Source organism: Coregonus lavaretus (assembly GCF_964263955.1).
Source record: "Coregonus lavaretus genome assembly, chromosome: 21".
NCBI classification, from domain to species: Eukaryota; Metazoa; Chordata; class Actinopteri; order Salmoniformes; family Salmonidae; genus Coregonus; species Coregonus lavaretus.
In genome coordinates this window covers 9,755,683-9,769,478 of record NC_140008.1, presented here as the reverse complement: position 1 = coordinate 9,769,478, position 13,796 = coordinate 9,755,683, and the positions used below count along the sequence as shown (strand labels likewise).

General features: G+C 46.0%; 2 protein-coding genes across 3 annotated transcripts in view; both read right to left on the bottom strand.

Moving 5' to 3' along the window:
- The window catches only part of LOC311149273 (harmonin-like), a 37,615-nt gene that overhangs the window by 12,683 nt on the left and 11,136 nt on the right, over window positions 1-13,796 (bottom strand). The window contains exons 11-14 of the mRNA XM_084186397.1: window positions 11,404-11,546; window positions 10,362-10,427; window positions 9,177-9,310; window positions 8,930-9,021 (exon numbers count right to left, since the gene is read on the bottom strand). Of these exons, the coding sequence (XP_084042523.1) occupies window positions 8,930-9,021; window positions 9,177-9,310; window positions 10,362-10,427; window positions 11,404-11,546 (435 nt within the window). The remainder of the gene's footprint in view (window positions 1-8,929; window positions 9,022-9,176; window positions 9,311-10,361; window positions 10,428-11,403; window positions 11,547-13,796) is intronic.
- On the bottom strand, window positions 2,964-8,920 carry LOC311149274 (harmonin-like). 2 transcript variants are annotated; one of them, XM_084186399.1, is made up of 3 exons: window positions 6,499-8,920; window positions 5,024-5,148; window positions 2,964-3,446 (listed from the first exon to the last, which is right to left on the bottom strand). In XM_084186399.1, exons 1-3 carry the CDS (start codon window positions 6,622-6,624, stop codon window positions 3,443-3,445), a joined length of 255 nt encoding a protein of 84 aa, XP_084042525.1. In that variant the 5' UTR covers window positions 6,625-8,920; the 3' UTR covers window positions 2,964-3,442. The 2 variants fall into 2 exon arrangements, with proteins under 2 accessions (XP_084042525.1, XP_084042524.1); XM_084186398.1 differs by lacking the exon at window positions 2,964-3,446 and having other exon boundaries at window positions 4,419-5,148.

Sequence of the window (13,796 nt, the reverse complement as noted above, 5' to 3'; positions counted from 1 at the left end):
ACTTCAAAATATCTCAAAAGGAGTAAAAGAAGAGAGAAAGAAAACAGAACAGGCTTATTCAATCTGCCTTTCACGTGTCTCTGTCTGCTAATGTGACATTCACAATGTGACATCTAAAGGCTCATCTTTCTCCTCTAGGACAGGCCTCATTGATACGCACGCATGCACACACACACACAAAAGCATACACACCGTCATCTGTAACAAAGGAGGAATAAAAAGCGTCTCTATAAAAGCATTGTTTTCTGAATGTACAAGTGCGAATTGGTAAATAGTTTTCTTACATATCCCACAGAACCCTCAGAGAATGGGGTCAGAGCCAGGGAACAGCCATTATTGACGGTGACCCTGGAACAATTAGGGTTAAGTGCCTTGCTCATGGGCACATCAACATATTTTTGAAAAGCATCACCAGAACAAAAGGCCCTCTGAGGTACGAGGCTGCATTTCAAATTGTCTATAGTGCATCACTTTTCACCAGATACAGTGCAGAATATAGGGAACAGCAGAGTGACAATTGAGATTTCCACAGAGTTTGTTATGACAGATCTGGAATGAAGTTTAGAACAAGGACTGTCAAATCAAAAAATGTAATAACAATAATCATGTAGGTTAGAATAAAAACAGGGAGGTCTTTCTTCCTAGAGCACAGGAAGTGGTTTGTGGTCTCAGTCTCAGTTTGTATCAAACACTAAAAAGGCCTTGACAGCGGGACAATGCACTGTCAGCGCACATGAGGTCAACCTGGACACTTAAAGAAGTCGTACACCCACATAATGTACACCATTCAGCATCCACACCATCTGCATATCTACATAGAGACAAAATAACGCCCAATTCATGTACACAGTCATTAGTTGAGCTATCGACTACAAGGAACTAGTGCATCCAACAGAGAGGACAGATTGGGAACCAGAGACGTAAAGGAGGCAGTCACTCCATGCATCACTCAAGGGAAGAAAGAGGGATTGATTTAGATAGGAAAGAGGAAGGGGAAACAGCCACTAAACTACTAATAACCACTCAGAGCAGAGGAGAGCAGAGAAGAGAAGTGGAGAGAAGAGGAGAGGAGAGTCAGAGGAGAGGAGAGTCAGAGGAGAGTCAGAGGAGAGGAGAGGAGAGGAGAGGAGAGGAGAGGAGAGTCAGAGGAGAGTCAGAGGAGAGTCAGAGGAGAGGAGAGGAGAGGAGAGGAGAGGAGAGGAGAGGAGAGGAGAGGAGAGGAGAGGAGAGGAGGAGTCAGAGAAGAGGAGAGTCAGAGGAGAGGAGAGTCAGAGGAGAGGAGAGTCAGAAGGGAAGGTGGTGATGGGTATGGATTACTTGTCTCTTGTTGTTGGACCTAAAGGAGGTGTTATACGTCACCATCCGTTTCAGCATCTCGGGGGGCTGTAACACAGGAACCAGACAGCATTCATAAGAGATTGACACTACAACACTAAGCTTCTTCTTTCTCTCTCCCTCTCTCTCCCTCTCTCTATCTACTTCTCTCTGCATCTTACGGTTAAGTACTCTGTTACTGACAAGTTCTGTAGATAAACTGCAAAGACGATAATACTCTCTGTGGATTCACCTTTGACAACATGGATGATATATAAAGAGCTGATCCTCTCTTGGTTTTTCTGGATGGTGGTGACCAGTGGAGGCTGCTGAGGGGAGGACGGCTCATAGCAATGGCTGGAACAGAGTAAATGGAATGGCATCAAACACATGGAAACCACGTGTTTGATGTATTTGATGACATTCCAGCCATTACCACGAGCCCGTCCTCCCCAATTAAGGTGCCACCAACCTCCTGTGGTGCTGACATATGGTAAATGACCAGTGGGAGCAGAGTGAGTGCTATCTCCATAGAGACAGAGTGACAGGGAGAGAGGAAGGGACATTAGCATAGCCTCGCTGTTGGATGAAAACCTCTTTATCTCCAAAACAGAAACCTTTCAGGAAATGGAAAAAACTGCCATATTTTCCCATTAACGAACATACAATTATGAAACTTCAGAATCTATTTTGAATACAGTGCAATCAAAAACATGATTTTCCTGTGTTTTATATATATTTCCACACTATGAGGTTGGAATAATAATGTAAACGAGTATCACGGCAAGGAAACAAAACACGAAGCGGATTTAACACCCCTAATGTTGGAAACAAACATAATTATGTTGTCATCCAGAGTCCAACATTTTTTTTTTAAACCTTAGCACACAATATTTTACATACAGCAGGTTTTTAAAGGACCGAACAATTTGGTCTTCTTCGTGTTTTCACTTTTGCTGTGGAAACAATATTGCAATCCTGGTATTGTCACAGCCCTAGTTTTGGTCTACCTGGTGACATCACCAGGCGGTAAATTAGTTAATAGACCAACAAGAAAGGGAGTTCCAAACCTCTCTGCCAATAACAGCTAGTTTTCAGTGTTCCCCTCCCCACTCAGACCACTCCCAGACCGTCCTAGCCAGATTCTTGCTTGAGAAATTGCTCTTTGCTATGATGATGTGTTTATTTTTGACCATTTGAATTGAAAACAATCACAGTAAGGTTCTTAATTGTTACCCAGAAATGATTTGATATTGAGATAAAAACTACTGCATTGGACCTTTAAGAGGTTTTCATCCAACAGCTATGATAGCCTCTGCCTGCCTAGCCTCTGGGTCAACCTGATAACATCCTGATAATGAAGTTAGCATCTGTACGCTAACCACCCTTGTCTGGTGCAGCACAGAAACCAGGGAAACAGCTTGAACGAGCACCCTGGCTAGGACAATGACAACAAACTAGCACCTTGGTTAGGGGCAGTGACAACCATCTAGCACCCTGGTTAGGGACAGTGACAACCAACTAGCACCCCGGCTAGGGACAGTGACAGGAGAACACAGCAAGCGTGCACAAAGGGGTTGAGGGAGAGAGAAAGAGGGGGGTTAGGAGTCTGTGTTTCTTACCACGCCCTCAGAGCGGAGGGTAGGTCGATGGGACTGGTTCTGGGGTAGCATGACTGGTTTAGACATGGCAGGGGCCATCTGACGCCTCTGGTTGGGTGGGCTAGGAGCTATTTGCTATTGGGAACATCCGATGAGCAGCAAATATGACAGCAAACAATGGGGTTACAGTGGTCTACAGTGAGAAGCAGAGCACCATGGACATTATTGAAAAGCACTCATAAGGATTCTACTGCTGAATCCCAGAACAAACAGCTCATGATGAAACCACTGACATCAGAGCTTTACCAACTGTGATTTAACCCTGTGTATCTCTATGTATAACCCTGTAAGATCAGAGGCCTGGGGATGTTCTAGAACTGTGAAGAACGTGGCATGGCTTGTCTCAACATTTGTTCACATCACACAAGTAACTCCTTCTAGGCAGGCTTACTGAACAATCTCAAATATCAGACTTACCAGGGGATTGCTTGAATTGGATACACCATTGACATGGGAAGTGTTTCTCATCACCTGAACCAGGGAAAGAGTATTGTGTATTCATCCCTGAATTACTTTTGCCAAACGCTACTGGAATATCAATGTTACACACACACACACACACACTCAAAGGGGTGGTTTGAAGTGGAACATACATCAAGAGAGGAGAAATATTGCACTTAAAGATGAGCTATTCATTCTTGACTCACAGCCTCTCTCGCCTGCATAGACAACTTAACGTAAAACACCCACCACTTACTGCATATCACACCACAACACACCATGCGATTCTACACCCACTGCTGTCAAATACTATAACAACATTACAAATCACACAGCACCACCACAAACAGACTGAATAAAAACCAGCATTTCATTTCAATGGAGAGGAAATTGATGTCGTTCTTCACACCATTCAGTCATTGTGATGTTTTCCTCTCCCATACATCTTCCCGGCACAGATCATGCAGAGTTAATGTCCTAACAAATTACCCTGCCCCCTTGATGTTCTGAGATCTGAAGGAACAAGATGTAAGCAGCAATGTAAAAGTATCTTCCCTAAACCAATTGGATGGTTTACTGGGAACCATAACAATATTGTTACTCACACTTGTCCGCACCCATCAACTCAGCTAAAAGGTTTCGGGGCAAGGCAAGGGCTAGGGGCTAGGGGTTGTTTTCAGACCAGACCATAGACACCCCAGGGAGGCTACCTTAGAGTTCGAGGGGTAGGTCATTTCACTGGCGTTGGACGAGGAGTAACCTCCCCTCGGCAGGTACCCACCCCCTTCCCACTCGCTCCTTGTCTCTGGAGGACTGGAGGGGTGATGGTGGTGGTACCCTCAGGGTGCTGGGGAGGTGGGGGCGGAGGGGGTGGAGGAGGTGGAGGTTGAGGAGTGGGCCGGGGGGGGGAGGGTGGCCTGGGAGGGAGGGGGGTAGTGGGAGGAGGAGGAGTAGGAGGAGGAGGGAGGAGGGTACCTAGAAGGAGGAGGTGGAGGCGGAGGAGGAGGAAGGGGCTGACATCCTCTGGAGGCCGCGGTAGAAGCCGAGGGAGGGGGCTTGCGGGTCGATGGTCGTGGTGAGGGGGGAGAGAAGTTGGGGATGGTGGGGTTGAGTCTGGGGGAAGGTGGCGGGAGAGGTAGGGGTGGTGGGGGCTGGGAGGAAGAAGGCTGGGTGGGGTCCAGTCTCTTCAGGTGCCCCCTCAGACTCTGGTCCACCTCATCCAAGTTGAAATCATCCAGGTCAGTGGTTGCCAGCCGGAGACCCCCATGGAAACGCCTCACCATGGGCCCAGAGGCAGGAGACCGAGGAGGGGACATCTGAAGGACAAGCCCTGTCACTCAGACACTCACAACCACAGAGCTATCACAGTACTCCACACAGACAGTCACAGAGCACTATGATCACTGTCTTTGAATAACAAGATAAATGACTCACTGTATCCTACCACAAATCTATAAATTACCTACAAATAAAAAAATCATATGCGATAGGAACACAGGTGGTCCTCACTGATACAAGGAGGAAAGGGGGTTCTAGGAAAGGTGGTTCTACATAGCTCTAGGAGAGGTAGTTCTACATAGTTCTAGGAGAGGGGGTTCTAGGTGTACCTCTGGGGACTCGTTCTCCACACAGGAAATTTGTTCCAGCCATGTCTGACACAGACGTTCCACCCAGCGCTGCACCTTCTCCGACTCCTCCAGATCCTCCCGCTCAGTCTCTGACACCTGGGGCACTGCACAGCGCAACGCAAGGCAACGGAATACTCAAGACTGGGTCACTGGTCACTCATATAGAACAACATATAACTCAAGGCTGGCTTATGGCTCAGTCATATAGAACAACATATAACTCAAGGCTGGGTTATGGCTCAGTCATACAGCAAAGTATAAATGAAAAAAGAACGCACATACTATTGGCGAGATACCTCCTGCACCAGTTTACTGATCATTACTCCTACCTCCTGCACCAGTCTACTGATCATTACTCCTACCTCCTGCACCAGTCTACTGATCATTAGTCATATCTCCTGTACCAGTTTACTGATCATTACTCCTACCTCCTGCACCAGTTTACTGATCATTAGTCCTACCTCCTGCAATGGTCAGATCATTACTCCTGCATCCTTCACCAGTCTACTGATCATTACTCCTACCTCCTGCACCAGTTTACTGATCATTAGTCCTACCTCCTGCACCAGTTTACTGATCATTACTCCTACCTCCTGCACCAGTTTACTGATCATTAGTCCTACCTCCTGCAACGGTCAGATCATTACTCCTGCATCCTTCACCAGTCTACTGATCATTACTCCTACCTCCTGCACCAGTCTACTGATCATTAGTCCTACCTCCTGCACCAGTTTACTGATCATTACTCCTACCTCCTGCACCAGTTTACTGATCATTACTCGTACCTCCTGCACCAGTTTACTGATCATTACTCCTACCTCCTGTACTAGTCTACTGATCATTACTCCTACCCCCTGCACCAGTTTACTGATCATTACTCCTACCTCCTGCACCAGTCTACTGATCATTAGTCCTACTTACTGCACCAGTCTACTGATCATTAGTCATATCTCCTGTACCAGTTTACTGATCATTACTCCTACCTCCTGCACCAGTCTACTGATCATTATTCCTACCTCCTGCACCAGTCAGATCATTACTCCTGCATCCTGCACCAGTCTACTGATCATTAGTCCTACTTACTGCACCAGTTTACTGATCATTACTCCTACCTTCTGCACCAGTCAGATCATTACTCCTACCTCCTACACCAGTCTACTGATCATTACTCCTACCTCCTGCTCCAGTCTACTGATCATTATTCCTACCTCCTGCACTAGTTTACTGATCATTACTCCTACCTCCTGCACCAGTCAGATCATTACTCCTGCATCCTTCACCAGTCTACTGATCATTACTCCTAACTCATGCATCAGTCAAATCATTACTCCTACCTTCTACACAAGTCAGATCATTACTCCTACCTCCTGCACCAGTGAGATCATTACTCCTACCTCCTGCACCAGTCAGATCATTAGTCCTACCTCCTGCACCAGTCAGATCATTACTCCTACCTCCTGCACCAGTCTACTGATCTTCAGCTGTTTCTCTCGTTCATACATTTCCTCCTTCTCTGCAGCCAGCTTCAGCTCAAACTCCATCTCTTTCTTGTTCTTCCTCTGTTCCTGCAGGGTGTCCATGTTGGACACCTTCTTCTTCTTCTCTCCTTTCTGAGGCGCCAGTTAAGTTTGTCATTATAGAAACCAGGGAGAAACCAGAACCCATGATTCCACTCCAAACCACAAACCATGCAAAAAACGATACAGTACAATAACGTTTTCCAACTTCCAACAGACACTGACGGCCATTACAATATAGGTTAATAACTGCCGCAGCATTGTGGTGACAGAACCAGTAAATAAGTAATGTTATTTTGCTCCAAGTTAACCTTCAGAAATTATTCACATCCCTTGACTTTTTCCAAATGTTGTTGTGTTACAGCCTGAATTTAAAATTGATTTTGTGTCACTGACCTACACACAATACCCTATAATGTCAAAGTGGAATAATGGTTTTAGAAATTTTTACTAATTCATCAAAAATGAAAAGCTCAATAAATATCCAACCCTTTTGTTATGATAAGCCTAAATAAGTTCAGGAGTAAAGATTTGCTTAACAAGTCACATAATAAGTTAAATGGACTCACTCTTTGTGCAATAATAGTGTTTAACATGATTTTTGAATGACTACCTCATCTCTGTACCCCACACATACAATTATCTGTAAAGGTCCCTCAGTCGAACAGTGAATTTCAAACACAGATTCAACAACAAAGACCAGGGAGGTTTTCCAATGCCTCGCAAAGAAGGGCACCTATCGCTAGATGGGTAAATATTTTCTAAGCAGACATTGAATATCCCTTTTCTGCATGGTGAAGTTATTAATTACACTTATTAATTACACAGTCACTACAAAGATACAGGCGTCTTTCCTAACTCAGTTGCCAGAGAGAAAATAAACCGCTCAGGGATTTCACCATGAGGCCAATGGTGACTTTAAAACAGTTACAGAGTTTAATGGCTGTGATAGGAAAAAACTGAAGATGGATCAACAACATTGTAGTTACTCCACAATACTAACATAAATGACAGCGTAAAACGAAGGAAGAATGTACAGAATAAAAAATATTCCAAAACAAGCATCCTGTTTGCAACAACGCACTAACGTAGAACTGGAACAATGTGGCAATGAACTTTATGTCCTGGGGGAAAATACAACACAATCCAACACAACACATCACTGAGCACCACTCTTCATATTTTCAAGCATGGTGGTAGCTACATCATGTTATGGATATGCTTGTCATCGGCAAGGATTAGGGAGTTTTTTTTTTGGGATAAAAATAAATGGAATAGAGCTAAGCACAGGCAAAATCCTAGAGGAAAACCTGGTTCAGTCTGCTTTCCAACAGACACTGGGAGATGAATTCACCTTTCAGCAGGTCAATAACCTAAAACACAAGGCCAAATATACACTGGAGTTGCTTACCAAGATGACATTGAATGTTCCTGAGTGGCCTAGTTACAGTTTTGACTTTATTTAAATCGGCTTGAAAATCTATAACAAGACTTGCTGTCTAGCAATGATCAACAACCAACTTGACAGAGCTTGAATAACTTTTAAAATAATAATGTGCAAATATTGTACAATCCAGGTGTGCAAAGCTCTTAGAGACTTACCCAGAAAGACTAACAGCTATAATCACTGCCAAAGGTGATTCTAGAAAGTATTGACTCAGGGGTGTGAATACTTATTTAGATGAGATATTTCTGTATTTAGTTTTCAATACATTTGCAAAGATTTCTAAAAATGGTTTCACTTTGTCATTATGGGTTATTGTGTGTAGATGAGTGAAAAAAACATAAATGTAATCCATTTTGAATTCAGGTTGTAACACAACTAAATATGGAGTAAGTCAAGGGATATGAATACTTCCTGAAGGCACTGTATATGCATTAGCTTTGAGAGAACACACTCACAGTACACCAAACTGCGACCGTACAGAATACCTTGCGGAGTGTGGGCAGCTTCCCTTCATAGAGGAAAAACAACATCAACCAGAGTCACTTTGATGACAGACGCAAAACCTTGCAAGGCCGGAGAACTCACTCAGCGTATAACTTGAGCAACTATAGAGGAAACACATCTATTATAGTTGGTCAACTGAATCCACTGCACACAACAGAAATTAAGAAAGAAAGAGAGCTCAAGGGGTTGTATTGAGAAACATGGCACCCTCCTGGATGCTAGGCAGTTTAGGAAACACAAGACAAGCTAGCTAAAGCAGAAACAGCCTAGCATCCAGGCTAGCACTACTAATGTACAGTATATGAACATGTCAATGGGTTTTGGTTGTCAAAGGAAATTGAGCATGTTGTGAGTGGTATGTTGTGAGAGTCTCTGACTCTGCGATGTGTCGGTACACTGTGAGACTCAGTCACTCACTTCTCTCCCTTCTTCTTCTTCTTCTTCCTCCTCCTCTTCCTCCTCCTCCTCATCATCATTGTCGTCAGCCTGAAACGAGCTGGCTTCATAGTCTGGAAGTGAAGAAAGTCAGAAAAGCACGGCACACAGAGGAAGAAGACAGGAGACAGACAGCATGCAGAGATTCAACACAACTGTAAGACTAGGCCCTTCCTGGTCCTGCTGCTCTTCCTTCATCTATAGGTATCGCCTGTTCCCTTGTCCTTACCAGAGCTCTTGGACTTGGTGGGTGGGGTGTTGATTTCGGGCGGGGCCGGGGAGGGACTCTTGGTTTTGGGTTGTTCTCCAGGGGTACAGTCCTCCTCCCACTCCCTGTTGTCCTTCACCTCCGCAGCCTCGATCCTAAACACACACACACAGGTCAGGAGGTCACTGCGTCATCCAAAGTTACTAAACATTCTCTGATATAGTTGTCAACACACAAGAGAACTGAAACTCTTTTATTTCAACTAGATGGTCTTTGAAGTTTAGATAGATCCTGGGTTCCCTTTATGTCACTCTCCCATTCCCTGACTGATCCGTCAGTTTCTCCCATTCCCTGACTGATCCGTCTGTTTCTCCCAGTCCCTGACTGATCCGTCTGTTTCTCCTAGTCCCTGACTGATCCGTCTGTTTCTCCTAGTCCCTGACTGATCCGTCTGTTTCTCCCATTCCCTGACTGATCCGTCTGTTTCTCCTAGTCCCTGACTGATCCGTCTGTTTCTCCTAGTCCCTGACTGATCCGTCTGTTTCTCCTAGTCCCTGACTGATCCGTCTGTTTCTCCTAGTCCCTGACTGATCCGTCTGTTTCTCCTAGTCCCTGACTGATCCGTCTGTTTATCCTAGTCCCTGACTGATCCGTCTGTTTCTCCTAGTCCCTGACTGATCCGTCTGTTTCTCCTAGTCCCTGACTGATCCGTCTGTTTCTCCCATTCCCTGACTGATCCGTCTGTTTCTCCCAGTCCCTGACTGATCCGTCTGTTTCTCCCAGTCCCTGACTGATCCGTCAGTTTCTCCCATTCCCTGACTGATCCGTCTGTTTCTCCCATTCCCTGACTGATCCGTCTGTTTCTCCTAGTCCCTGACTGATCCGTCTGTTTCTCCCAGTCCCTGACTGATCCGTCAGTTTCTCCCATTCCCTGACTGATCCGTCTGTTTCTCCCATTCCCTGACTGATCCGTCTGTTTCTCCTAGTCCCTGACTGATCCGTCTGTTTCTCCCAGTCCCTGACTGATCCGTATGTTTCTCCCAGTCCCTGACTGATCCGTCTGTTTCTCCTAGTCCCTGACTGACCTGTATGTTCCTCTAGGAGTAGAATACGTTATTAAGTGTAGCATTATTGTACAAAATACAAAATATACCAAATACATTTATTATAGAAACAGCAATCAATATGCAAACAGGGTGAACCCACTTCTCCATCTCCTTCTGGTAGCGTTCCTCTTCCTCAGCAGTCTTCTGAGAAATCTCCATCATTCGCCTGTTCACAACACAAAGAAACACATGTTAACAACATAAACATCTATAGGCTAGCTATCACACTGAGATGTACAGCCTATTCTTCTGGAGACAGTGTCAGTGTAATGCATTCACTATGAAAGTTATGTTGACAACAAGTAATCACTGGAGTCTTTGTATATCTTGGATGCCAATCAGAAAAAAAAATATGTATCTTCTGTTTTGCTTGTCTTCTCCTGTGAGTCTGATTGCTATCATTGCTAGTGGAATTGCAGTCCTTTTCTGGTGTACAGAGCCAAGCGATAGAGGCTTTTGTGCTCTGCTGATGTCTTCACAGATTGTTTTCTGAACAGAAGCCTGGACGGAATTTGGCAAACTGAGCAAAGATTGTCTTCTTGTGGGTTGAAAAGTGGAAAGCAACATGTGTTTGAGTCATCACCTACTGTCTGCCCAAAGAGATGACATATGTTCTCTCTCTCTAGGTGTGCCAAGATAGTTATCTGTTCATAAAGTATGTGCACAGACAACAATAACTTTTGGCAAAAGTACATTGATCAGTTCCCAAATGTCAAAGCTCCAGCTCTCTGAATACAATAATCTATAGTCATCAAGTGTTTTTTGTGAGTATTTCTGTCCAATCTCCCCATCATTGTTTGGAGGGAAAACTATTCTATAGAATATTTTTTAGAGGGTTTGGCCCTGGCTCTAAGCACCACAATGGAAATATGTTTGATCACCTCTTTGAGCTACACTTGATGATTTTAAATGCCCTATATCCACTTGTGTGGATTAAATTGTGTTTTTGGGAAGGGATCACCGCTGCTACCTCGTTTTCCAACCAAGGTGCATGAATTGAGGCGCAAACTGAAGTAGAGAGGAGATTCGGCAACTCTAGGAGGACAATGGAATTAAATAAAAAAGCTTATTTATTGTTAAAAGTAGAACCAAATATCACATTTTAATCAAGTCAATCAATCAGTCCATTGATATCCACTCACTGCCTCTCCTTCTCCTGCTGCTCCTTGATGATCTTGTTGGTCTCCATGGCAACCCTCTTCTGTTGCATCAGCTCTTGTCTGTCCAGCTCCCTGCGAGCCTCCACCGCCAGACGCTCCTCGCCTGTCATAAACAACTCACTGCCCTGTGGGGGACAGACAGACAGACAGGCAGATAGACAGGCAGGCAGGTGGACAGACATCCAGACAGGCAGGACGGACAGACAGACGGACAGACAGACAGGCAGAAAGGGGGCGTCAGAGTGTTCCAATCGCTCAGCTTTGGAACTTTGGGTGAGCCTTAGAATTACAAACGGGTTAAACGAATGTTAACTCACTCAAGCATATGGACAATCACAAGAAGGCACTTGTTTGCACACAAATCAACAGATAACACATCTGTGATGGACTGTAATGAAAGTGCCATTCCACTTGCGTAGGGTGCCGTCTTTTGGATGGGACGTTAAAACGAGTGTCCTGACTCTCTGTGGTCATTCAAAATCCCATGGCACTTATTGTAAGATTAGGGGTGTTCACCACGGTGTCCTGGCTAAATTCCCAACCTGGCCACATTCCATCATTGCCACCTAATCATCCCCCTCATTCCTAATGGCCATATATCACTCCTCACCTCTCCACCTGATAGCTGATGTGTGGTGAGCGTTCTGGCATAAAAATGGTTGCCGTGCATCACTGAGGTGGGTGCTACACATTGATGATGGAGTTTCACCCTACTATGGAAAGTGCTTTGAGTATCTCAGTTGGTAGAAAAGCACTATATAAATCCAATAAATTATTATTGTCACGTCTCCTCCCGTTGCTCCCCTCCGGCGCTCTGATTCGCCGGTCTACTGAGCCACCGGTCTGAGCGTACCACCTCGGCAACACCGGAATGGAAACCCAACGCACCCTAATCACCTCCAGCGCACCTGCACCTCATCATCTCATCACCACCCCTATTTAGCCCTGGACTGTTCTGGATGATGTTGTGTGTGATTGTTAAGCGTCGTGTCGTTTACTCTCTCTTTGTTATTCTCTTCCTCATTATTAAGTAAACCTTGACCTTGTTAATTCCTGCGTCTGCGTCCTGCCTCTTCGTATATCAGTACTCGTCACAGAATCACACACCACATGAAAATGGATGCAGCAGGAGTTTCCCAGTGCCTCGACCAGCACCAGCAGCAGCTTGCCCAGTTAAACGCCACCATGCAGGTAGTGCTCCAAACTCTGCATAATCTGCCCAGCGCTCCGGTTCCACCTCAGGGAGCGGCGAGTGCATCCAATCCACCTGTTCCCGTGCTATCACCCACTTCTGCGGGAACCCTCGCCCTACCGGAGCTCTATGATGGTAAAACTACTAAATGTAGCGGCTTCCTGCTACAGGTTTCACTTTATCTGGTGCGTCAGCCTGGGGCATATCCATCTGACCAAGCCAGGATAGCGCTGGTGATTTCGCTACTTACAGGAAAGGCGCTGGATTGGGCCACGGCAGTCTGGGAAGGAGAGGAGGCAGTGGCGCTTCCCTACCCCACCTTCCTCGCTCGGTTCACGGCGGTGTTTGATCATCCCACGGAGGGAAAGGACGGGGGTGAGCGTCTCCTCCATCTACAACAGAGAGAGGGGCCCGCGCCTGAGTACGCTCTGAGCTTTCGCATGGTGGCGTGGTCTTCTGGCTGGAATGAGTGTGCTCTGTGCACGGTTTTCAAGAGAGGCTTACGGGAGGGCATTAAGACGGAACTCGCATGTCGGGACGACGAGATGGACCTTGATACCCTCATCACCATGTCCATCCGTCTTGACAACATGTTGAGAGAGAGACGGCGTTCCCAACACCTCCCGGAGCCTCAACGCTCACCCCATCTGAGCTATGGAAGCCGCCCTGCTTCCGAGTCCTCACCCATGGAGGTGGGCAGCACCCCCTACACCACCACATATCTCCTGGTGGCTCCCTATCTAGGCGGTGTGACTCCCGTCGCCACTCCGTGAGTGTTACGTCATAACGGTGAATGGTTATTCCTTCTCTTCCATTTCTACTGCAATGATAGATTCCGGATCAGCAGGGAACCTTATACTGTAGATAGGGAGCTGGTCTCTGAATGCGGGTTACCCACCGTGCCACTGCCATCTCCGCTACACGTCACCTCACTGGACAATAAACCCCTTGGATCAGGCACCATTATGCACGTCACTCTCCCCATCACCATCCCCATTCCCACACTACCGGAGCACCACGAGGAGCTGTCATTCCACATCGTCACGTCACCCCTTCACTGGATCGTCTTGGGATTGCCCTGGCTCAGACTACACAACCCCACCATCAATTGGATCACCAAGAGGATCACAGCCTGGTCCACCTCATGCCGGAAGACCTGCCTGCTGGTGGTTTGTTGTTCCAC

Excerpts from the sequence above, each read along its gene's own strand:
- LOC311149274 (XM_084186398.1), bottom strand. The coding sequence starts at position 6,624 with ATGGACACCCTGCAGGAACAGAGGAAGAACAAGAAAGAGATGGAGTTT. Across the intron at positions 5,149-6,498 it reads TCAGTAGACTGGTGCAGGAG|TGCCCCAGGTGTCAGAGACT; the intron begins GTAGGAGTAATG and ends TGCGCTGTGCAG.